The 23098-nt window shown below is 46.3% G+C and overlaps 4 protein-coding genes across 4 annotated transcripts; all 4 read right to left on the bottom strand.

The window, feature by feature from the left end:
- Window positions 1-52: 52 nt before the first annotated feature.
- Window positions 53-4582, bottom strand: JR316_0002744 (uncharacterized protein; the record flags this gene model as incomplete). The annotated part of the gene is made up of 11 exons (XM_047888531.1): window positions 53-2073; window positions 2156-2395; window positions 2447-2727; window positions 2789-3007; window positions 3063-3398; window positions 3453-3806; window positions 3863-3903; window positions 3961-4013; window positions 4071-4150; window positions 4204-4367; window positions 4433-4582. 11 exons carry the CDS (start codon window positions 4580-4582, stop codon window positions 53-55), a joined length of 3939 nt encoding a protein of 1312 aa, XP_047753454.1.
- A 2231-nt stretch (window positions 4583-6813) lies between these two features.
- Window positions 6814-11249, bottom strand: JR316_0002743 (uncharacterized protein; the record flags this gene model as incomplete). Its single annotated transcript, XM_047888530.1, has 11 exons — window positions 6814-8894; window positions 8947-9189; window positions 9273-9571; window positions 9634-9852; window positions 9909-10190; window positions 10242-10433; window positions 10488-10528; window positions 10583-10635; window positions 10688-10767; window positions 10825-10979; window positions 11028-11249. 11 exons carry the CDS (start codon window positions 11247-11249, stop codon window positions 6814-6816), a joined length of 3867 nt encoding a protein of 1288 aa, XP_047753453.1.
- Window positions 11250-12835: 1586 nt separating this feature from the next.
- JR316_0002742 (uncharacterized protein) lies at window positions 12836-14443 on the bottom strand (the record flags this gene model as incomplete). Its single annotated transcript, XM_047888529.1, has 2 exons — window positions 12836-14238; window positions 14431-14443. The coding sequence occupies 2 exons, from the start codon at window positions 14441-14443 to the stop codon at window positions 12836-12838; spliced, it is 1416 nt and encodes a 471-aa protein (XP_047753452.1).
- Window positions 14444-18857: 4414 nt separating this feature from the next.
- On the bottom strand, window positions 18858-21231 carry JR316_0002741 (uncharacterized protein; the record flags this gene model as incomplete). Its single annotated transcript, XM_047888528.1, has 7 exons — window positions 18858-19579; window positions 19639-20222; window positions 20273-20491; window positions 20542-20826; window positions 20889-20979; window positions 21030-21124; window positions 21224-21231. The coding sequence occupies 7 exons, from the start codon at window positions 21229-21231 to the stop codon at window positions 18858-18860; spliced, it is 2004 nt and encodes a 667-aa protein (XP_047753451.1).
- Window positions 21232-23098: the final 1867 nt, after the last annotated feature.

Below are 23098 nucleotides of genomic sequence, written 5' to 3'. Positions count from 1 at the left end.
TTGACAACTATCAGTCCATTCTGTGCGGGCCAGGAAGTTCTTTTACCTGAAGTCAAAGAAGATTTGGAATAATGTTGGCTGAGATTGGGTCCGGGATGAGTGGGACCATGGGGGGCTGTAGGCGAATCAGCTCCTTATGATACATGAATGCCTCAACGAGGTCTTCTTGGGAGCTGCTTTTCCCAAATCGAAAGAGGAACGCACACCAGAGAGACCGGAGAAGTTTCAGTCGTTCATGGTGTGCAGGAGATTTCTCGAGGTCAAGTTTGAGCAACGAAATCAGCATATCAAGCTCTCGACGTTCAAGATGTGAGGTTGGGAAGAGGAGAGGGTGACGAATCGTCAGCTCGTCCCAATACGAGAGTATCTCTCTGATATTCTTTCCCCCGGACTTTGATAAAAGAGCTGAAATCAGATGTCTAAGAGTATTGGCACGTCCATGATGAGACAAACGGCGGAGTTGAAGCGATTCTTTGAGCAATAAAATGACTTCATCACCGTAAATTGAAGATCTTCCTCTTTGAGCCTTATGCGTTGAATCACTATGAGTTGCCGAAAGATATACACCGTCGTAATTTTGCAGAGCAATTGCAAGATCATAGAGGAGGTCTGCTCGGTCAATATGCGAAGGAGGAAGATCCTTTAGTGCACCCCTATAGAGTGTGATCGCCTCATTGAGCCTATCAGTTTGCTTTGTCGCCTTGAACAGAGAGAAATGGGTATTCGCCAAACCGAAGAGGTATTCTGACCGCATAAAATGGTGGGACGGGAGAAGGTCTAGGGCATTTTGATAATGAGAAATTGCTTCCTCTAAATCAGACTTCTCGCCAGAAATTATGAAATGGCCCGTCAACGCAGCTGCCAGTCCGCTAAGACAGCTATCTCGTTTGAAGTAGCGAGAAAGACATTGTGCCAGAGCCTCGCGATGCAATACAACCGCCCTCTCGACATCCTTTTGTTGCTGTTTTAAATGGAAACGTGCGGTGAGGGCACCACCCAGCGCATTGAGGCATATAGCCCTGCGAAAATAAGGCGGTGGATTGAGATCAAGAGCTTCCTGATACAATGAAATTGCATCTTCCAGATCTTGAGGTTTTCCTAAAACTTTATAGCGAGCCATCAATGCTTCTGCTAAAATAAAGGCGGGTCCATCGCGTTGTCTGGGACGCGAGGAACAGAGTGCAAGAGAGTCACGGCAATACTGAATGGCATCGTCTAGAAATTTCTGGTGCCGAGAAAGTTTATATCGGTCGCATAGTACCGCTGCCAACTCAATAGAAGGATAAGTTCCTTGAGGTTCCAATGTATGGCGTATTTCGAGAGCACTACGATAGGCATTGTCTGCTTTGTCGAGATAAATGTGATGACCAGTTTGTTGGAATCGAAGATGGAAAGAATATCCATGCAGATCAAGAAGATACGGCAAATTCGAATCTGTGTGACCACAATTGGATATACTTTCCTTGAGGAGCATAGCTGCCTCGTCGATGTGATGTAGGTCGCCTGTGGTTTTGAACAATGCAAGATAAGATAACGCTAGAACGGCAACCAGGGTACCAACTGCAGGATAATGGTCTGGATCGGAGAGGAGTCGAAGAATATCTGGGTTGAACGATACAATCTCATCGATGTCTTCCAGCCTGGACGTTGCTTCAAAACGTTGATACAACGTAGGAAGCAAACCAAGAAGGTAATCCTCCTGCCTGCCCTGATCCGGAGGTCTGAGGTCGAAGATACGTTTGAATAGCAACACTCTCTCGTTAAGATAGTTGTCTTGACCCATTTCAAATCGGTCCTGAATCTCGCCTGCCAGGCATTCGATAAGAGAAAATCGCTTCTTATACGATATATTGTCGAATCGAAGACCTTCTTTGTACAGGCTGTATAGCCATTGCCTGTGGGATGCTTCGGCGCCATCCGGTATCGTAAGGACGAGTAGGTTTAGAAAGCTGAGGACCAATTCCTTGATGGATGCGATTTGAATATGCCTTGGTGGTTGAGGACTGGCCTCTAAAGCCGCCATATGTAAACTAATGGTTTGTTTGACTATGGCCAGTCTGGTTGATTGGTTGGCTACAGTTTTGTTAATTAGAACGGAAAACATTACATTAAAAGTCAAAATATTTACCAAAGCGATGTAGAAACTTAGACCGACTAGATGATCCCTCTGGGTATAGCTTGTCCAACGTTTCCCAGACCGATGACTGGAGTGAATATGGATTTTTGCTTTCCGAGATGAATTCCACAGGAATCATATTGAAGCACCGATCTAAAATTCTTGATATCGTATGTATTATGTCCTTTTCGTCCTTGTCATTGGAAGTTTGAGACGCAAGAACAGAGGCCAAAGTTTCTTCAGCTTCAGGGCGCTCTCGGATAGACCTTTGGCCGATCGCTATCATGTATTTTAATACGTTGTTCAGGTATCGTAAAAAATGATGCTCACCAGTCGATGACAAAGTGAGTAGGACATCAAAATCTGCCGGGGTGTGTCGCTTCTCCTTGATCGCTTCCAAGATGCGATCAGGTTGGAGGTATGGGTCTTTCTCGATGATATTGTCTTCTGGTGCCTGACCCGATGCCCACTTTTTGCCACCTGGAAGTAAGGCCATCGGAAGGTATGGCTTTGACGGTGGCTGAGCGTTAGAAGTCGATTTAATGAGTTCATAGACGGATTCGTGGATTAATTGGCCCGGTAAAATCAAACGCGGGCTTTGACGATGAGGTCTGTAATGGTGTGGAATCACATTGAGTTTGTAAAAGGTACACTGCGAAGAACGATATTTACCTTCGTGTAACGGCATTAGAGTTCTGATAAGAAAGCCGTAGAATGGGAAGGTTTTCAAGAATATTCCACTTCCAGTTCATAGATGATTTCGGAGAGAGCGGTGCCCATTTCTGGTCGAATGGGTTCATTTTGAGGCCCCAAGTAAGAGCTTCGTATGTCATCCATCGAAGAGAAGGGCCGAATTGATTGAGTTTTAGATTTTTCACGTTTCCCCCTCCACTAGAAAAGAATAAGATATGAAAATCAAGAAAGACGAAGATGGGAACGTACTTACATATCAGAATGTGAACCGGCAAACCACACCTCTTTGACATTGCCACCCTTTGCCCTTTGGGTATCTGTGGTTGGATTGACTCTTGCATGTGGTCGTGCAAATACAAGGCCTGCAATCTTGAGACCGAAGAGTTCCCAAGAAGGCAAAAGGAGTGGATCAGGTTGTTGAAAGTCGTTCATCAGAGGACCCGACCCGCCGTTGGCATACTCGGGCAGAAACTTCACTCTCAATTCATCGAGAGCGAGTGCATGTCGGAACGCGCATACGTGTGTCATTCCAGAGGTCGTTTCTGGGAGACATTCTCCTCTCAAAATGCCAACTGATGACACGGTGTCCCTAGTACACAATGGTCAGTACAATATATACATGGAGGAAAATGAAGGTCATTACCAAGCACCAACGAAATGGACACGAACTTTGTTGTTGGACAGAGACCTCTTGAAGTGCTGACATAAAGCCTCTGGACCGTCGTCTGCGCTACTTTCAATGTTTTCACCGGATAAGACTTTGTCTTTATCAGTATTGGTGGTGGCTCTGGATCGACGTCCGCTTTCGATGTTCTGGTCTATGTCTTCATCTAGGCGGTTTACGTGAAGGTAAGGCGATGACCGTGGATCATGTTCCGCATTGACGACATTCAAACTCTTTGGTTCTTTTGGCTGCTTTGAAGTGCCGAGGGGAGTTTCTTCAGAGACTTCTTGGCGTTTACGTTTGGACAGAGTTGCGGTGTAAAGGTCATAAGCACTGAAAATTTGCAGAGTAAGTTAGCGAGTCACGTAAATGAATGAAGGAGCAATCACAATGGAATTTGCTGCTTGTTGCCTTTATGAATAAGCCCCACCTGCGAGACGTTGACATATTAGCAGAAATATAAAAATATGACAAGCGAGCTATTGACCTTCTCGATCATACCTGCAATAACTCGGACTTGGTAGGCGCCACGAGAGAAACCTGCCATCAAGTATCAGTGTAATTCTCTTTTCTGTTCAAATGCATGGATACGCGTACCAAATAAAAAGATTTTATCTCCCGGCCTGTAGTTCTCAGATAGCCATTCGTATGCGTCGAGGACTTTTGATTTGAAGTTGCTAGAATAGCCCAGACGATTAAATAATTATTGTCTAAGAACAAACATACGAACGTGGCAAAGGCTTTGTCCCAGTTATGAGAAATGGACTGATTCCAGGCTTTTAAGGACAGCCACGATTTAGAATCAACCACATAGGTACCAATGCCGCTGTTGTAGTATGTGAGTTGCGTCTCATCCCTTACTAGTCGACTGTAGAGCTCGACGATGTTGGTATTCTTGAAACAAATTGCATATATGAGCTACAGAGATAGACTTTAAGTTGGCAGAAGAATAGATATACCTTCATGCCAAACTGATTTGCGGTACCATCAATGGACACTATGAGGTTCCTCCCAACCCCACCGTTGGGAGGCGGGCTGCATAGGCATGATATCGGGGCATTTTCAGTAGGTTGTATCTGAGTCTCGTCGCTGTCGATTGAGGGCGTCATTCGAAAGAGGTCGCAATATGGTCCTTGTCCTACAGACCCGGACTATCCAGCAACTTTTAGATACATTCAAAAGAGAAGAATCGAGATTTGATGTTGTTTGACGACATTATCCACGAGTTTGCGGCGAGGGTTATTGCATGCTTTCTGCCTCACCCGGACATTGGCAAAATGCTGCATGGCAGTTCTATTTTTATTGATTGACTTGAAACCGATATTGAATAACCGTTGGGAGAAGCATTGAACCGACATTGAATGCAAGGCAGAAATTGAGCTGGGAGCCGAACATCAGTTAATTTTTTCTGCAGAGATGGGATAGTGTGAAGGACGCACTTTTGGAGATTTTCAACTGGTCGTAGAACCGGTAAAAACAGGAGACGGGGGTACCACCTCGTAATACCCACGCAGGAATGTGCAACCAAAGTGATTGTAAGAAGAAGAGAAATTATATTCTTGCCGATCCCTCAGATTAGTGGATACGCGTACGCTAGGCGATATTTCAAGCTCGATTGACGTTCCTCGTGTTATTTGCTGAAGTCCTGCGTCAGGTTGCCAGTGTTGCCATTCCAGAGAACCTAGCTAAGCTTGCCGATAACATATTGTTGATTTGTTGGGAAACTCTGTTGCAACTTGTAGCCTGGCGCATTCGTTTTCAGTGGTTGAAGTCTCAGTGATATGTGTCAAGTACTGCGTTTCTGCTGCTTGTTTTTGGTCCGTTGGCGACCGCGCGGTGATTGCCGTTCGAAATTCAAGCGGGGCTCGGCACCGCTCCGAGGGACGCTGCCTGCCACGACCCCATCCCTCTGTTCACAAAGACGAGAAGCAGTCGCTCTGGTCGTCTTGCGCGCCGACCCCGTCATACAACCTAACGACAAGGCGTCTCGCACACACTCTCCCAGCAGCCAAGAAGCTTCCCGTCCCAACTTTTTTTCCCGCCTTTTGCACCAATGAAGAACCCCGTATTTCATGTCAACAACAAGTAGAAGTCATGCCCTGCTCGTCCCACACCTCTGTCCAAATAACGGTGCGGAACTCCATTTCTGGTTTTAAGGCAAGTATACTGGCCATTGATGATTGTATGTCCGTTGTTGACTCAGGACCGATGACGAGCAGGCCATACCTTTTATTCTTGCCCCGCGGCTCCATACACGCCATTGAGCAGCCTCATAGGCCGATCATCTATCCCTTTTCCCTTCCTCTACTGTCAAGACGACCAGCAGCTCTGGCTACTAGTCTTACCTGTTGCCTGCCCTGCCGTACATGACGACGAGCAGTAGAGGCTAGTCAGTGGAGGCTAGTCATGAGATTTGGACCAGTCGGATTTCTGTATCAGTACGTATCTACATGCAGCACAAGATGGTAAGTGAGTCGTTATAATCAAAATTCAAGTTCTTAATCTTGTTGAATTGTGGCCAGTATGACATCGAGGCTACCCCAGGACGCCAGTGCTCCTGTCCGTCCACATTCAATTGACAAATATTAATATAGATAATATCTGGAGCATGAATCTCGATCTATGCCCTTACACGGGGTAGTAATGTATACTCAAACGCTCTGTCAAGATCCACGCAGGCCAGTCGGACTAATGCAGGATTTGAGATTACATCAAATGGATTTCGGAAATTAATTCTGTAATCTTCTTAGATCGACTCGAGTCTCGGTCCCTCATTCATACAGCCTCACACTCGTACTTATGTACCGAGGAGAGACAGTCGTATCCTTCTTCGGCTACCCAAAATAGTTCAATTGGAATAGAAGACATTGACGACTTGCTCTGTGTTAGATCACGGGAGGCGTTCGACAGGTGAGTAAGGTATATCACTGGAAACTCTGAAAATAAATAATTAGTACACGAGGCTGCATCGCGGAGATTGCACTTCCATGCTGTGGGTGTACTCTCCCGTGTCTCTGTCCACTCTACATTAACACCGGAGTCCACAGAGAAACGCTCCGGCGTATACCTCAGAAAACGTTAGTCCCTTCAACTCCCCACATCGTTTACATGACCTATAAAGTAGTATGGTATCTACGCCAAGGCACAAGTTTTACATGTCAGACCACAAGGTCTGTAAAATCTCACCTATGTCGATAATGCTAACAGTCATAACGTCAAAGTTTCGGCGCTTAACAAATGTCATTTATTAAGTACGAAGCTCCTGTAATAATTATTAAATACACAAAATCTACCATGTAAATTACCAGTCTTTGTTAATTTCATATCTCACTGAGTAAGATTATAGACCACTTGACTCTCCAGATTTCCTCAGGTTGGCTAGTTCATGCCGATATGCGAGCAGTTCAGCTTGGTCCGTATTCCCTGATCTCCTCTCCAAGATATCCACCAGTAAACTCAGAGACTCGACTCGAGCAGGATGAGGGAAAGGGCGCAGGGGTAGAGTTTCTTTGAGCAATTTTATTGCTTCATCAAGAAAAGCGAAAGAGGCGTCTGCGGTTATGGATTGATAATTCGCATCGGCGCCATTGATTGTACCAGTTGGTGATGGATTATCCAGTGCCAGAGGGGTGCTTGAAGTCGGTGTGTCAATGGAGTGTGAAGACTCGAGAGTAGTGGCCTTGGATAACGGTGCAGTTTTAAGCTTAAGACTCTGGAACGAGCTTGCAAGGCCAACAGTGTTGAAGACATGACCTCTATGTGTTAACGGAGCGCGATAGTGTTGTAGTGCCACTTGAAACGAAAAGGAATTCATGAGTTGTTCGGTGTAGGATGGTGGTGAATCATCAATGGTATCATGGCGTTTCGTACTATTTCTGGGATTATTTTGGAGAGATTCCTGGAAGCACAAATCAAATTGGCTTCTTAGGACGGCAGCAAGTCCGAACAATGCGTCAGCTCGTTCAACGTGATGTGATGGTAGCAACAAAAGCGCATCTCGAAATAGTGTTGTGGCTTGCTGTAGTACGTTTCGTTGATTTGTCGTTTCGTAGGGTTTTTGGAGGATTGTTGCTAACCCAACAAGAGAAACTGTTCTGCTAGGGTGTGAAGGTGGAAGAAGCAATAGTGCGTTGTGATACTGTTCGACAGCTTTGTTGTAATCAGATCTTTGATTTGAACTTGAGTAACGAGTAGCAAAGGCTGATGCAAGCCCGCTGAAGCAATTATCCCGTTCAATATATGGCTCAGGGCACAGAGTTAGAGCTTCTTCGTGCAATTCAATGGCCCTGGCAAGGTCAACATACTGTCGATTGATCTCGAACCGTTTCCGAAGCGCAACACCTAGTCCGTTCAGACATTTCGCCCTCGAGAACCGAGGTTTCTTATTGAATATCAGGGCACTTTCGTAGTGTTCAATTGCCTCATTCAAGTGGCAGAATTCGCCTGTTTCAACAAAGAGGGTAAGAAGTGCATCTGCAAAGTCAAAGGATGCTGAAGCTAGCTCGTGTGGCCGCGTGGAAATGAGAGGCAAAGAGCTTCGATGGAAATTGATTGCATTGTCGAGGAAACTTCTTTGCCGTGTCAACTTGAAGCGATCGCAAAGAATGGCTGCTTCTTTGGTTTTTGGATAAGAATCCTTTTGTTCATAAACACGGCGAATGCTAATAGCACGATGATATGACTGATCTGCTTGATCTAAGTATGATACCTGGCCAGTTTCCTTGAAGCGAAGATGACACCAATCGCCCTGTATGACGTAAAGGTCCGCACGATTGGGGTCAGATGCAGGACAGTTGAGTATGCTCCCTTGAAGATGTGAAAGAGCTTCGTCGATATAGTGAAATTCACTAGTCAATTTGAATCGAACCATACAAGAAGACGCCAAGGTAGCTGCCAGATTACTCGCGACGGGATGGGGCTGCCATGCAGAAAGGAGACCCTGGATCTCCGAATTGTACGAGAGAATTTCGTCAATGTCTTCATGCTGAGAAGTTTCCTCAAATCGCTGATATAAAGCAGGCAACAGGTCCTGTAGATGATCTTCTTGGTTGGCACTGTCGGTGGGTATGAGTTCAAAAGAGCTTTTGAACAATGCTATCCGCTCGTCTAGAAAACCTTCTCCACCACAGGCAAAATTGCTATCAATCTCTTTGGCGAGAGTTTTGATGAGAGCGGATCGATCGGAATACGACAGTTCAAGAAACCGAAGAGCCTGCTTGTAGGTGGGCAAACAAGTGTGGAGGTGCTCAGAAAGTTTAGTAGGCTGTTGGTTGGCCAGTACAAGGGAGTCCAGCAATCCCACCACTAGTTTTTTGATATATTCCAGACGGACATGTCTGGCTGGTTGAGGTTTGCCTTGCAAGGCACGGCTGTATGTATCAACCTCTTCCTCGACTTGTTTCAACCGAGCGTCTCTATTGGCTGTATTAGAATATCAGGTGAGGGCCAATTAATATGTTGATGTAACTCTTACCAAACCGATGAAGAAATTTGGATCTCGAACTTGAGTGTTCGGGATAAAGTTGATTGAGAATTTCCCAAGCTGATGCAGGCGGCTCCGAATAATTTTCAAGGAATTCGGCGGGAATGATATCGAAACATCTGTCCATTATCTTCGCTATGGTTGCAATGCGGCGGAATGTTGCTTCCGATACTGGTTCTTCTTTCGACTCGTCTGCAAGAGCACGAGCCAATATATGCTCTGCATTGTAAGTTTCTTGAATTGACATTAAGCCAATGTCTACGAAATCATTTCTGGCAGTCAAACATTGGTCGCACTTCAGCAAAAGTCAAACATACCGGTAAATGATAGCTTCAGAAGTTGATCATAATCCGCGGTTTTAACTTTATGCCGTCGCTTCGCAATGGTGTCCAATATTTTGCTTGGCTGGATATAGGGATCATTTTCGATATTATTGGCCTTCAAAGTCTTCGTATCACGGGTACTTTCCAGGTAGGTTGATAAAGCTGAATCCCACTTCGTTTTGTCTGAGAATTGAGCTTTGGGACGATACCCGGGCTCTTGGTGCATCAATTCGAAAACTGACGCATGGATTAGTTGCCCGGGTTGTATAAGACGAGGGCTTTTCAAATGGGGCCTGGTTTTATTCAAAAAAATATCAGTTATTCAAATAATGTTTCCAAATTGGCGTATTTTTACCGTCGTGTCACGCTGCTAGCGTCTCTGTAGGAAAGATGCGATATTGGAAGCCCTTCGAGTATGGTCCACACCAAGGTCATCGATGATCGAGATTTTGGAGGCACCCATTCCTTGTGGAAGGGCTTCATACGCAGCCCCCATAATATCGCTTCATATGTCATCCAGCGCAAAGAAGGGCCAAACTGGTCGTTCTCCGGATTGTCATCATTTCCGCCACCACTTTTGAGAAATTGTCAAAAAAAAAACAATAATGATTATGTTTTAACAGTACTTACACATCTGAATGGGACCCAGCAAACCAGACTTCTTTTATGTTGCCTCGTTTTGTCATAGTAGACCTTTCAGCATGTTGGACAACAGTTTCCTTTGCCTCATTTTGGACAGGTTCGGAGTCTCGATCTGGCGGACCCGCACCGCCGTTTGCATATTCAGGTAGAAACTTCACTCTCAACTCGTCAAGAGCAAGCGCATGACGGAAGGCGCAGACGTGCTCCATCCCGGTTGTTGTTTCTGGTAAACATTCGGAACGCAAAGCGCCAACTGACGACACAGTGTCCCTGTTGCAATGTTGAGATTACACTTTGAAGCGGTCAGAGAACATATTTTACCATGAGCCGACAAAGTGAACAACAACTTTATCATTTGAAAGCGACTTCTTAAATTGCCTGCACAAGTGCTCGGGAGTCTCCTTTGGTCTTCCTTTGGCCGCGCTCTTTTCATAAGGTCGCTCAGTTGAAATAGACGTTGTAGGTGCTCCCGGCATTTTCCTTTTCAAGGTTGCGATGTAAAGATCATATGCACTGTGGGGAATTTGAGTTAATATGATTCAAGATGGCACATAGAACTATAATCACAATGGAATTTGTTCCGTGTTACCCTTGTGGAGGAGGCCCACCTAGCGTACGTCAAGCAGATTAGCTGACACTTTTGCTGGAAATAATAGAATCACCTTCTCTATCATTCCAGCAATAACCCTGACCTGATAGGCACCGCGAGAGAAGCCTAGAACTAAATCAATAACGAGATAATAATTAAATCGAAATATGCACCCTACCAAATAAAAATATTCGATCCCCTTGTTTGTAGTTTTCGGAAAGCCATGCATATGCTTTGAGAACCCTTGTTTTGAAATTTCTAGCACCAGAAAGACATAAGTGTTGTTGTTGTTATACTATAAGTTGGTTTTCGTACGACGCAAAGGCCTTGTCCCACTGATGGGATATGAACTGACTGAACGAAGCCCACGATGCCGAATCGGGGACGTATGTCCCAATTCCACTATTGTAGTAGGTAAGTTGGCCTTCGTCTTTGACCAAACGACTATATAATTCGACGATATTTGTATTCTTTGCCAAGGTGAGTAAACGTTTACCTACACAAGTAACGATGCTCACCTTGAGTCCAAACTGGTTGGCTGTTCCGTCAATGGTTACGACCAGATTTCTCCCAAAACGTTGGTTGGAAAGTGGGACGCAAAAACATGGGATATGGTGACTTTCAAGGTGGCTTTCGTTTTCCGAACTTGCGCTGTTGTCGATGGTGATGCTCGGTGAAGTGGGACCACTCCCAATGGTGCTTTGGGTGCCTTTCTCGGTATCGGCCATTTGTGCATCCATCATTGAGCAAAGGAAGAGAGAATATAAAGAGAATACATAGTTGTCTGAAAGACATAAAAATCCAGCGCATACGAGTTAATGGCTTGGAACATGAGGTTGGAACGAGGGTATGTTCTCGACCTTGTTAAAAATATACACCTTGTTCAGGAGAGAAGGAACCCCAAAGGCAAACCACGATAAGTATCCCAACCGGAGATATACAAAAGTTGACCATCGTCCAACACATGCTCCTACCCACTCCAGCCTTCAAGAGAGCTTGAGAAGAAATCGCTACGCGTAATATGAAGGCATCGGGGATCAACAGCGTTGGTTTCTCAGATCCTTGACACCTGAAAGAGATTCGCGTGATCACAGGGATCACCATAATTGAGTTGATCCTCCTGGTGCGCAGTGAAACTTCATGGTTTCAACATGGCAGTATGAAGACCAGACGCCATGATAGATCGAAAGACAAGCGCCTGCCAGCGCCTAAGCGTTAGATTGGTTCCTCCGAGTCATCTGTAGAGTTTGTCGCAACCATGAAATACAACATGTTTGACCCTAGGACATGCAACGACTGCATGTCGCATTGATGCTGCGTCGAGCCGATGAAAGCAGTATTGAGTCCAAGTAAGCTTGTACAAACGACGTTGTGTGTGGAGTGCTAATCTTGTGTCAATTATGTCGTGGACCCTGATTATGACGGTGAAGATACTCTCGTCTGGCACTCTCGTCGATTGTCGTCGTCTGCGAAAACTCGTTGTCACAGCGTTACGCATAGGTTACGCTAGTTTACGCCACTAAGCGGGAATAACTTTAAGGCAATGCCGAGGCGGCAAAAATTGTAGTTTGACATCCCGATAAGCACAAAGCTTGAACTCTTGATCACTCTTTCTCCAAAGTCAAATGTTTTCACTACATATCTTAGTATTCTTAATACAAAATCGTTTCAATAAACATAGGAAACACTTAATGTGTCTATAAGGCATACAAGAATGATCTCCTGGAACTCTCCGCTGATGCCATGTCTCGGCAGAGGCTCTGAATCAACAACATCTTCAGGAATCAGAACGGCTTCCGCTTGCTTTGGATTTGTGCAATTGTAGACCTGTTGTATAAATTAGCTACGATCTATTAGACTGGCGAGCATATTTTTCTGACAACGAAGTCAACAAAGATTTCGTTATGTTTTGAGAAAAAGATTTGAGTTCGCTTGTGTAGTCCAAGTAGTCAGGACGTCGACAAGTATACGCCCAATGACTTCCCTTCAGCCTCACTGAAAAGACCCTTGGATTTAAAGAGAAAGGCACAAGTTGTTGCTGCGACAAATACTTGACACAAACTCAACAATCGATTAAAGTGAATTACATACTTGGTATGATCTATCATACGCTTGCTCTGAGAGCGGTGCATGATGTTAAAACATTAGCAAAGTACGCAGTATGGCTCGTTTCGGGGTTTAATAAAATTAAGCTAAATTTTTAATAATATACGGTTCGGATAGGCCATTGGAAGATGGAAATGTGACATGAATGGAACCAAGCTGAAATGCTATACCATATGGTATACATAGTACACACCGCTCATGGAGCATGATTAGGAACCATTCAAATTGCTTCCGAGGGGGTAGGATGTTTAAAACCATATTCAAGCGCATTCAACTCCCTGCGATATGAATCCACATCGGGATGGCCTACAGCTCCAAATCGTATCGTGTAGGCATCCACTATGCATCTCAAGGATTCAATTCGAGCTGGATGAGTAGGAGGACGCAGTTGCAATGATTCTTTGAGCAGGTTAATTGCTTCATCAAGCTCTTCGTATTGCCCGTGTGTCATAGATATTGCTGACACAGCATCCGACTGTAACGACGATGCAGACAAGCGATGCTTTGGAGCATGGATATTTGCCATGCTCAAGAGTCTGGTAGGTGAATCACCGTGGGAAGGATGACTGGATCTTCGCGGCTTTTCACGTGGTGAATCAATCTGAGCGCGCTCCCGCATATTTGGTTGGGATGCTCTGCTCGACATCGACGGTGCTTTCAAGTTTGTGGAACCGAAGATATTGGGAATAGGAAGGTAGTCCAACCAATTCTTTGACATAATTCCCGACGAGTTTGGTTCACTGTACAGTGGTAAAATATCGTCTAAAATCGTTTCACTCTTGTTTGCTACTGTGTGGAATTTATGAGGATTCAGTGAGCGTTGAACGTGTAAGGTCTTCAAAGCCACGGCAAGCCCAAATAGGGAGTCAGCTCGGTCGACATGAGTTAAAGGGAGTAGCTCAAGCGCTTCGCGGTAATAGGGTATTACTCCTTCCAGCTTCTCTTCTTGCTTTGCATTCTCCAAAAATATACGAATAGTCGTTGCCAATCCGAACAATAACGTAGCTCGTTTGGGATGAGAAGATGAAAGAAGGTCGAGGGCGGAAAGGTAAGAGTTGAGAGCTGCCTTGAGATCGGATTGCTCGCCGAATTTCATGTATCGCCTAGCGAGCGCTGATGCCAGTCCACTAAAACAATCATCACGTTCGATGTAAGGCTCAGGGCACAGCTTCAAAGCTTCCTCGTGTAGACCAATAGACTTTGAGATAACTTCATCCTTGCCACTAATCTCAAACCGTTTGCGAAGCGCGACGCCGAGTCCATTCAAGCACTTAGCCCTTGGGAAACGTGGAGCAGGATTGAGTTCGAGAGCTTGCTCGTATAATCCAATTGCCTCGTCTAAATGGATAGTCAGACCTGTCTCGTTAAAGAGAGTGAGGAGTGTATCCGCAAAATCAAAGGAAGCCAATGATAGTTGTCGCGGTTGTTTGGACAGAAGAGGGAGGGCCTGCCTATGAAGCTCGATGGCCTTATTGAGGTCGCTTTGTTGCCGCGTCAGTTTGAAACGATCACATAAAACAGCCGCCTCTCTGTTAAGAGGATGAATGCTTGCGTCAAAGGAGTGGCGAATTTCACGAGCCCGACGATAGGATTGATCTGCTTGATCCAGGTAGGAAGATTGACCTGTTTCTTTATAATGGAGGTGAAACCAATTGCCCTGTGTTGGAATGATAGTCGGCGAGCGACTTGGTCGCTAAGTCGTTATCTTCCTCTTGTAGTTTATCTTATCATATTTTTTCTAGATTATTCTACTATAGGTTCCGTAGTTACTGTAGGTACAACCGTGTAGCTACGTCGTGAATCTACATCTTTTACCACCACTGCGCATTATACTTACAACAGGTTATGGGCCCCGAGAGGTCATAACTAAAGCTCGCTTTGTTCTAAACTCGTTCTATTCTTATCGATCTATATCTAAACTTGTACTCGACGTCAAATGGCTGACTCGACAACCGCGGAAGTCAACATCGGCGGATATCGCATCGACACACTGAAGGCCCACAATTGGATGCCGTGGAAGCGGCGCATGCTAGCAGTACTGGTGGACCTCGGACTGGAGAAATACGTGGACGGCACGTCGCTTCGACCAGGATCAGCGAAACCGAACGCACCCACGGCGGAAGAAATCGCAGCTCAGACAGCGTGGGATAAGGGAGATGCGAAAGCGCGATGCAGGATCGAACTCGCGTTAAGCGATGCGGAGATGGTACACGTCCTGGGAGCGCGCACGGCGCGCGAGATGTGGACGCAGTTGTGCACAGTGAAGGAATCCAAGGGACGACTCGGTGTTTTGGCGACACGACGAGCACTTTTCCGGGCAACCGCAGAGGAGGGATGCGACATGGCAGAGCATATCGCAAAGCTACGTCAATTCCAGGAGGAGCTGCACATCATGGGCAGCATTGTATCGGACGAAGATTTCGTCATGATTTTGCTCACCTCGTTGCCGGAATCTTGGGAGAATTATGCGTCATCCTTTTTGGGCTCGAGCGGGAATCGTCCTACGCTCACTTCGCAAGAGCTCGTTGGTGTTCTCCTTGAAGAAGCTCGTCGTCGGAAGGAGCGTGGAGGTGATGGTGCCGGAGGGACTACGCTTCAAGTTCGTGGAGGTCAAGGGTCGTCGGATGGAAAGGGTAATGGTTCGAGGGATGGCAGCGGCGGGAAGGAGTGCTATAATTGCCACAAGATGGGGCACATTTCGAAGGATTGCTGGGCGAAGGGCGGAGGTCGTGAAGGAAAGGGTCCGAGGGGGCGGAAGACGAAGAATAGAGGGCGGACGAATCAGGCTCGGGAGGACGTCAACACTACGCTCAACGATGAGGTTGCGTACCACACGTACTCGACGTCAAACTTCTCTCGTTACGACTGGCTTTACGATTCTGCAACCACCAGTCACGTTTGTCCCGTCCGTGAAGCCTTCATCGAGTATACGCCACTCGTTAATTCCTCCGTTCGTGGTGTCGGAAAGAGTCCAGCTATCATTGCAGGCCGCGGAACAGTCATCCTCAACTTCGATGTCGACGGGCAGACGATTACTCATCGTTTGAAAGACGTTTTACACATCCCTGAAGCCGAAAATGCTTTGATGTCGCTCGGAAGGTTTGAGAGGGATGGGAGGAGCTCGTCGTTTAAGAATGGGAAGGTTCTTTTGATGGATGCGAAGGATAAGGTTATTGGAAAAGGGTCGAAACGCGGTCAGATGTATATTCTTCACGCTCGCGCTCAGCTTAATTCAGGGGAACAGGTCAACTACGTCTCGCCAAAACTCACCTGGGATCAATGGCATCGTCGTTTTGGCCATATCTCAGTGTCGTCGTTGCAGAAACTCGTCCGGAACGATCTTGTCGTCGGTCTTTCCGTGGACGAAACGTCTATTCCATCCCCATCGTGCGAGGCGTGCATCCAAGCGAAGCAGACGCATAAACCTTTCCCTGGAGAAGCAGAAAATCGATCCACGGTTCCTGGAGAGCGAACCATGAGCGACGTATGGGGTCCTATCGGAACACGCTCGGTAAATGGATTTTATTACTACATTACGTTTATGGACGACGCGAAGCGATACAACGGCGTGGTTTTCTTGAAGGACAAGAAGGAGGCGGCGAAGGCGATTGAGAATCATGGGGAGCGAGTGAAGAGGAGGTTTGGGCAGTATCCGAGGTACATTCGCATGGACAATGGCAAGGAACTCGTGAACGAGCGGATTAAGAAGTGGGCGGCGGAGAGAGGCATTGAAATCGAGACGACGGCGCCATATTCCCCATCTCAGAACGGCGTCGCAGAGCGCTACAATCGTACGCTGTTGGAGCTAGCACGTGCGATGATTATTGCGAAGAATTTACCTCTCTTTCTCTGGGACGAGGCGGTCAATTACGCGAATTATTTACGCAACCGCGCGCCTACTCGAGCACTCGACGACAAGACACCATATGAAGGCTGGCACAACAAGAAACCGGATGTTTCTCACCTTCGGGAGTTCGGATGCGATGTATGGGTGTTAGACGAGACGAAGGGGCTTTCGAAGCTCAAGCCACGGTCGAAGAAGATGGTATTCGTTGGTTTTAACGAAGGCTCGAAGTCTGTGCGTTATTACGATCCCAAATCGCGCACAGTGAAGTCATCGCGAAACGTATCGTTTAACGAAAACGAAACGCCGCAGAACGTCGAAATTCCTGGATTATCGTCTGAGGGGGAGCGTAACGAATCGACAGACGTTAAATCCAGCGAAAACGAGCCAGAAACCGTCAAGAACGAACCTATTTCGTCTACAGCATCGATTCCACAGCCCAGCATACGTCGATCAGCTCGTGAACACAATTTTGTTGATTACAAGAAGGCAAACAACCCGAATGCTCGTTTACCGACTACACGATCCCAAACGACTCTAAACGCACCACAAATCGCTACAAAATCGACCGAGACCTCGAGCGCAAAGTCTACAGCAACGGAGCAAGCAAACATTGTCAAAGAACAGCTGTGGGGCGCGATTTTAGACGATTCGGAACGTGTCTTTGCCATGCGCGAATTGGACGTACCTCGGACACTTGAAGAAGCTTTGGAAAGCTGTGAGGCAGCTGCGTGGAAGGCAGCTATGGACGAAGAAATTGAGACGCTTTTACGGATGGGTACTTGGGAGATGATGAAGATTCCGGATGGAAGGAAACTGGTTGGATGCCGTTGGGTCTACGCGAAGAAACGGGACGAAAACGGGAACGTCATCAAGTACAAGGCCCGACTAGTCGTTCAGGGATGCTCTCAGAGACCTGGTACAGACTACAGCGAGGACGGAACATTCGCACCAGTCATGCGATTCGACACGCTACGCTCGCTACTCGCATATTCGGCCGTACACAATCTCAAGATGCGTCAATTCGATATAAAGGGTGCATATTTGCATGGTTACATCTCGGAGGAGATATATATGGTCCAACCACCCGGTTATGACGATGGCACTGGTCAGGCATGCCGTCTCATTCGTTCGCTTTACGGTCTCAAGCAGGCAGGAAACGTATGGAACCATGAACTCGATAACGCTCTCACTTCATTCGGTTTTACGAAACTCAAGAGCGATTACTGCTGCTACATCCGTCGAGCTGAAAACGGCGATTTTACGATTTTGGTTACCTGGGTGGACGACATAATCAGTTTCTCAACAAACGACTCGCTCAACGACCAGCTGGAGCGAGAATTAGGCTCGAAATTCGACGTTAAATCGATGGGTCAGCCCTCGATGATGCTAGGATTCAAGCTCGAGCAAAAGGACCATTACATTTCGCTCTCGCAAGCACACTACATCGACAAACTCCTCGAGAAGTTTGGTTTACAAGACGCGAACCCCGTTTCGACGCCTATGGACCCGAACGTGCGATTGGATAAGGATGAAGGTGTTCGGGAGGATGGAGACGGTCAGGGGGAGGTTAATTCGCGTTTAGGATTCAGTTATGCAACGGTCATCGGCTCGCTCATGTATCTGGCACTCGGAACTCGTCCAGACATCGCGTTTGCGGTATACAAACTCGCGCAATTCACCAGCAAGCCGAAATCGACTCATTGGACCGCTGTCAAACGTATATTTCGTTATCTGAAGGGCACGCGCAATCACAAACTTACTTACGGCGGCGATTCGCAAGTTTTGGACGTAAATCTCAATGTTTATTGCGACGCCGATTGGGCTGAAAACTACGATCGGAAATCAACTAGCGGATACGTGGTTACGATAGCAGGCGGCGCTGTGGCATGGAGCTCGAAGAAACAGAATACGGTCGCACTTTCAACCGCTGAAGCCGAATACGTTTCCACAACGCATGCGGCGAAGCAAGTCTTATGGCACCGCTCACTCTTCACGGAGCTCGGTTTCCACATTCCATCAACGTCAACCATCTTTACCGACAATACGGCAGCCATTTCGATTGCGCATCATCCAGAATTCCATGCCCGTACGAAGCACATTGACATTGCATTTCATTTCCTACGCGACTTGGTGGAGAAGAAGACGCTCGACACGGTTTACATCAACACTTCAAACAATTTGGCAGACGTTTTCACAAAGGCTTTACCTCGCGTTGCACACGATGGTTTCACGTTGCAGTTGGGAGTTTTGGCCGACTAAGGGGGAGTGTTGGAATGATAGTCGGCGAGCGACTTGGTCGCTAAGTCGTTATCTTCCTCTTGTAGTTTATCTTATCATATTTTTTCTAGATTATTCTACTATAGGTTCCGTAGTTACTGTAGGTACAACCGTGTAGCTACGTCGTGAATCTACATCTTTTACCACCACTGCGCATTATACTTACAACACCCTGTATGTCCAAAAGGTCCGCGCGATCAGGGTCCGATGGGCGGGAGCTGAGAATGCCTCCTTGCAAATGCAAGAGTGCTTCGTCGACATGAGTGAACTGGCCTGTGAGCTTGAACTGAGCCATATAGGAGGACGCTAAGGTACAAGCAAGACTAATGGCTCCTGCATGAGTTTGTGACGCAGATAGCAGGTCGAGAATTTCCGAGTTAAAGGAAAGTATTTCGTCTATATCTTTAGGTTGCGATGTCTCTTCAAACCGTTGATATAATGTGGGAAGAAGGTCGTGTAGGTAATCGTCTCGGCTAGCATTCTCCGGAGGCGTGAGTTTAAATAGGCTTTTCGTTAAGGAAATCCTTTCATCGAGAAAACCTTCTAAACCTATATCGTAGTTCTTGTTTATGCCGTTTGCCATAGATTTGATGAGCGCGGATCGATCGGAATATGACAGCTCGGGAAACCGAAGTGCCTTTTTGTACAGATCGTGTAAAGCTGCCTTGTAGGTACCGTCGATATGAGGAGTGGTAAGTACCAACAAATCCAACAGTCCCACCACGAGTTTCTTGACGTATCCAAGACGAACGCGCTTAGATGCATCAGAACCAGTTTCCAATGCCTTGCTATACTTTTCAATTTCTTTCTCTGTTTGTTCCAACCTGGTATTGCGATCGGCTGCGAATACATGTCTGTGTCAGATCGAAGCCTCGTACGACAAACAGTTCATGCCTTACCAAACCTATGTAAAAATTTCGATCGTGCAGGGGAAGGCTCTGGATACAGGGTGTCCAGAATCGCCCAGGCAGACGGTGGTGGTTCAGGATTTTCGTCAGTCAGAAACTCCACGGGAATTATGTCAAAACATTTATCCAATATTTTTGAGATTGTAGCCACGCGCGCATTCCTCTCAGTGGAGTGAGACTTCCGAGATTCATTGACAAGGGCTGTAGCCAAGATGCTCTCGGCTTCCTGGCGCTCGCGGATTGCCATTATACCGATTTCTAGATAATCATCGACTGTCGTTAAAATCTTTGTACAGTGTTGCGACAAGACACTAAATTTACCAGTTTTTGACAAGTTGAGAAGTCCGTCATAATCAACCCCTTCCTCGTTTCCTTGAATGGCATCGAGAATTTTGTTTGGTTGAATGTAAGGATCAACCTCGATATATGCCTCCAAATGTTCCTTTTTCCAACCATTGAGACCCTCTGGAAGCTTGGCTTTGGGACGATACTTGGGCTTGCGATCAATCAGTTCGAACACGGACTCGTGGATCCGTTGGCCAGGCTTGATTTGCCGTGGAGACTTCAAATGAGGACTGGACAAATACATTAGATACGAGCAGCACTTTCAAGGCATCACACGCACATTCTCGTCACAGCAACGCTATTTTTGTAGGAAAGATGAGATATTGGAAGGACTTCAAGTACGTTCCATCGCCAATCCATTGACGAAATGGAAGTGGGAAGAACCCATTTATTGTGAAAGGGGTTCATACGAAGTCCCCATAAAATGGCTTCATAAGTCATCCAGCGAAGAGATGGACCGAAGCTGTTGTTCTCCAAATTTTCAGCTATTCCGCCACCACTGTAAGATCCGAATAAGAGCAGAGCTTGAGATATCAATATTGGACTTACACGTCAGAATGCGATCCGGCAAACCAAACCTCCTTGATGTTGCCTCCATGTTTTCGCCCCTGAGTTGTCGATTTTGTATTATGAAACGGGTTGAAAGTATCAGAAGATTGGGAGGCTTGAGGCGGCGGTGGAGGGCCCTCCCCGCCGTTAGCGTATTCGGGTAGGAATTTAACCCTTAACTCATCAAGAGCCAAAGCATGCCGGAAGGCGCAAACATGCTTCATCCCATTTGTTGTTTCCGGTAGGTTTTCTCCTTTTAATACACCGACAGACGAAACAGTATCCCTGATGAAAAGTCGCGCAACATTGAGAATACACTCAAAAATATTATACCAGCAAAGACTCACCACGAGCCGACAAAGTGGACTGCAACTTTATCGTTCGAAAGTGATTTCTTGAACTGTCGACACAGCTGTTCAGGCGTACTATTTGCTTCTCCTGTGGCATATCCGTCAGATGGCGCATTAGACCAGCTTCATCGAACGTACCGCAGGAAGCCTGCTTTTTGGATGTGCCAGCATCTTCGTGAGCTTTCCCCTTTCCTCCTCCTCTTTTCAGAGTGGCGGTATAGAGATCATACGCACTGTAAATGGACGAATTAAATTTGGCAAGAATTTCGGTGGACAGAATGAAGCAATTACAAAGGAATTTGCTCCGTGTTACCCTTATGCAGGAGACCAACCTAACCATCGATGGGTTGAAAACGGTTTCATATACTAACTGAAGAGAATACGTTACCTTTTCTATCATCCCCGCAATAACCCTCACTTGGTAAGCCCCACGGGAGAAGCCTGTTTTGTTATTATTTTATAATGCTCGACCATAAAGTAAAAAAAACAACGAACCGAAGAGAAAAATTCGGTCACCCAGTCTGTAGTTCTCCGATAGCCAAGCATAAGCTTTGAGTATCCTTGTCTTGAGGTTACTGCTGAAAATTAGATGAAGATACTTGTGCCAGCATATAAAAAGCGTACGCGGCAAAAGCCTTGTCCCATTGATGCGACATATATTGTTTAACCGAGTCTATAGATATCGAATCGGCAACGTAAGTCCCAATCCCACTATTATAGTAGGTGAGTTGGGTTTCGTCCTTGACCAGTCGGCTGTAGAGTTCTACAATATTTGTATTCTTTGGCCTAGATTAGTCGGCCATTTCGAACGCGCAGAAGGAGACTTGCCTTTACACCAAACTGGTTGGATGTCCCGTCGATGGTGACGACCAAATTTCTTCCAAATGTTTGACTTGGAAGCGGTTTACAAAAGCAAGGAATGTGGTGAGTTTCGAGATGGTTATCCATTGTATCACCCAATGTTTTGGATTCCGAATTATCATGGGTGGTCGTATTCAACGGAAGTGTAGGCCTGCTACCCATAAGTTGAGATCGCCCTAGTGTGGAGTCGCTGACGCTCATCCCGCGCAATGTTTTCAAAAAGTGAAAGTAAGATTGGAGCTTTGGTCTAGAAGTAAATCAAGGATTTTAAAGCTTCTTTGCACGAGGCTAGAACGAGGACATGGCAATCTCAGTAAAAATACGGTGGCTATTTCTGGAAATATGGAATTTAAGATCGACATCGATAGCCAGGCCAAAGTCGCGCGTCCGTACCCTTTCATAATTATCCGAGAGACGCTCAGTGTCGGTAAACCTGAGAAACGACCATAAGTCAACAGATTTCATGCGACCAGCATTACAATGCAACGGATAACACAGGGAAAGGTTCTCCGCCGGTATGAAAACAGCATAAAACAATGATAGACTTCATTATGAAAGCGAGAAGGCGACTAAGATTGACATGATCGAAGTTCCTATCGCAGGTGTCCGCCGGTAGATGCAAGGATTTTGCTGTATGTCATGAGTTCTGCCTAGTATGCTTTTGAAAGGAAAGCTGGAGAGTAGTGAGATCCACGGCACACAGAAAATAAAGAGACCTCAGTAATGGGCCGTGGTTTTTGAACCCAACATAAGGCCGACTTGAACATTAAAGGCATCAAACAAATGCCTCAAGGTTCCGAATGCCTGCAGGCGGTAAAACTCGGGCGAAAAAAGGGAGGTAACAGCACACCGTCGAAGATCGACGACTAGCGCTCAGAGTGGCGTTGTTCTGTGCGATGCGTGCAACCATAGGCAGCTTGTCGTACTTTTACTTGTGCCAAAGTGCCATGCGGACTGCGTGCTGAACCAGTAAGTCGGGTTAGTATAGCCCTGTCAGTGAATTGAATGTGATAATGCACCTGGAAAGATCCAGTAGATTCCATTTCCGAAACTTAAAACATCATGGTGATTGATATAAAAGAGACAAGTACGAACCAAGAGCCCGACGCGATATTGTAAATCTGACAATAGCACCGTATCAGACACGAGATCGAACGCGATATATCCACAACCTGTAAGCATGCTGGGACAGTCGGTGACATGGGTGTTTGAGCTTTGAGTCCGGAGGCCTAAGGCTTGAAAAAAATCGTAAACGGCGGATGAGAAAGCGTTGAAGTACAAATGGATGGGATAGAAAGCAAATGAAAACGCAAGACACACGATACGTAACAGGAGTGGCGGTCACG

Source organism: Psilocybe cubensis, chromosome 2 (genome assembly GCF_017499595.1).
Source record: "Psilocybe cubensis strain MGC-MH-2018 chromosome 2, whole genome shotgun sequence".
NCBI lineage: Eukaryota > Fungi > Basidiomycota > Agaricomycetes > Agaricales > Agrocybaceae > Psilocybe > Psilocybe cubensis.
This window is presented reverse-complemented; position numbering and strand designations above follow the sequence as displayed.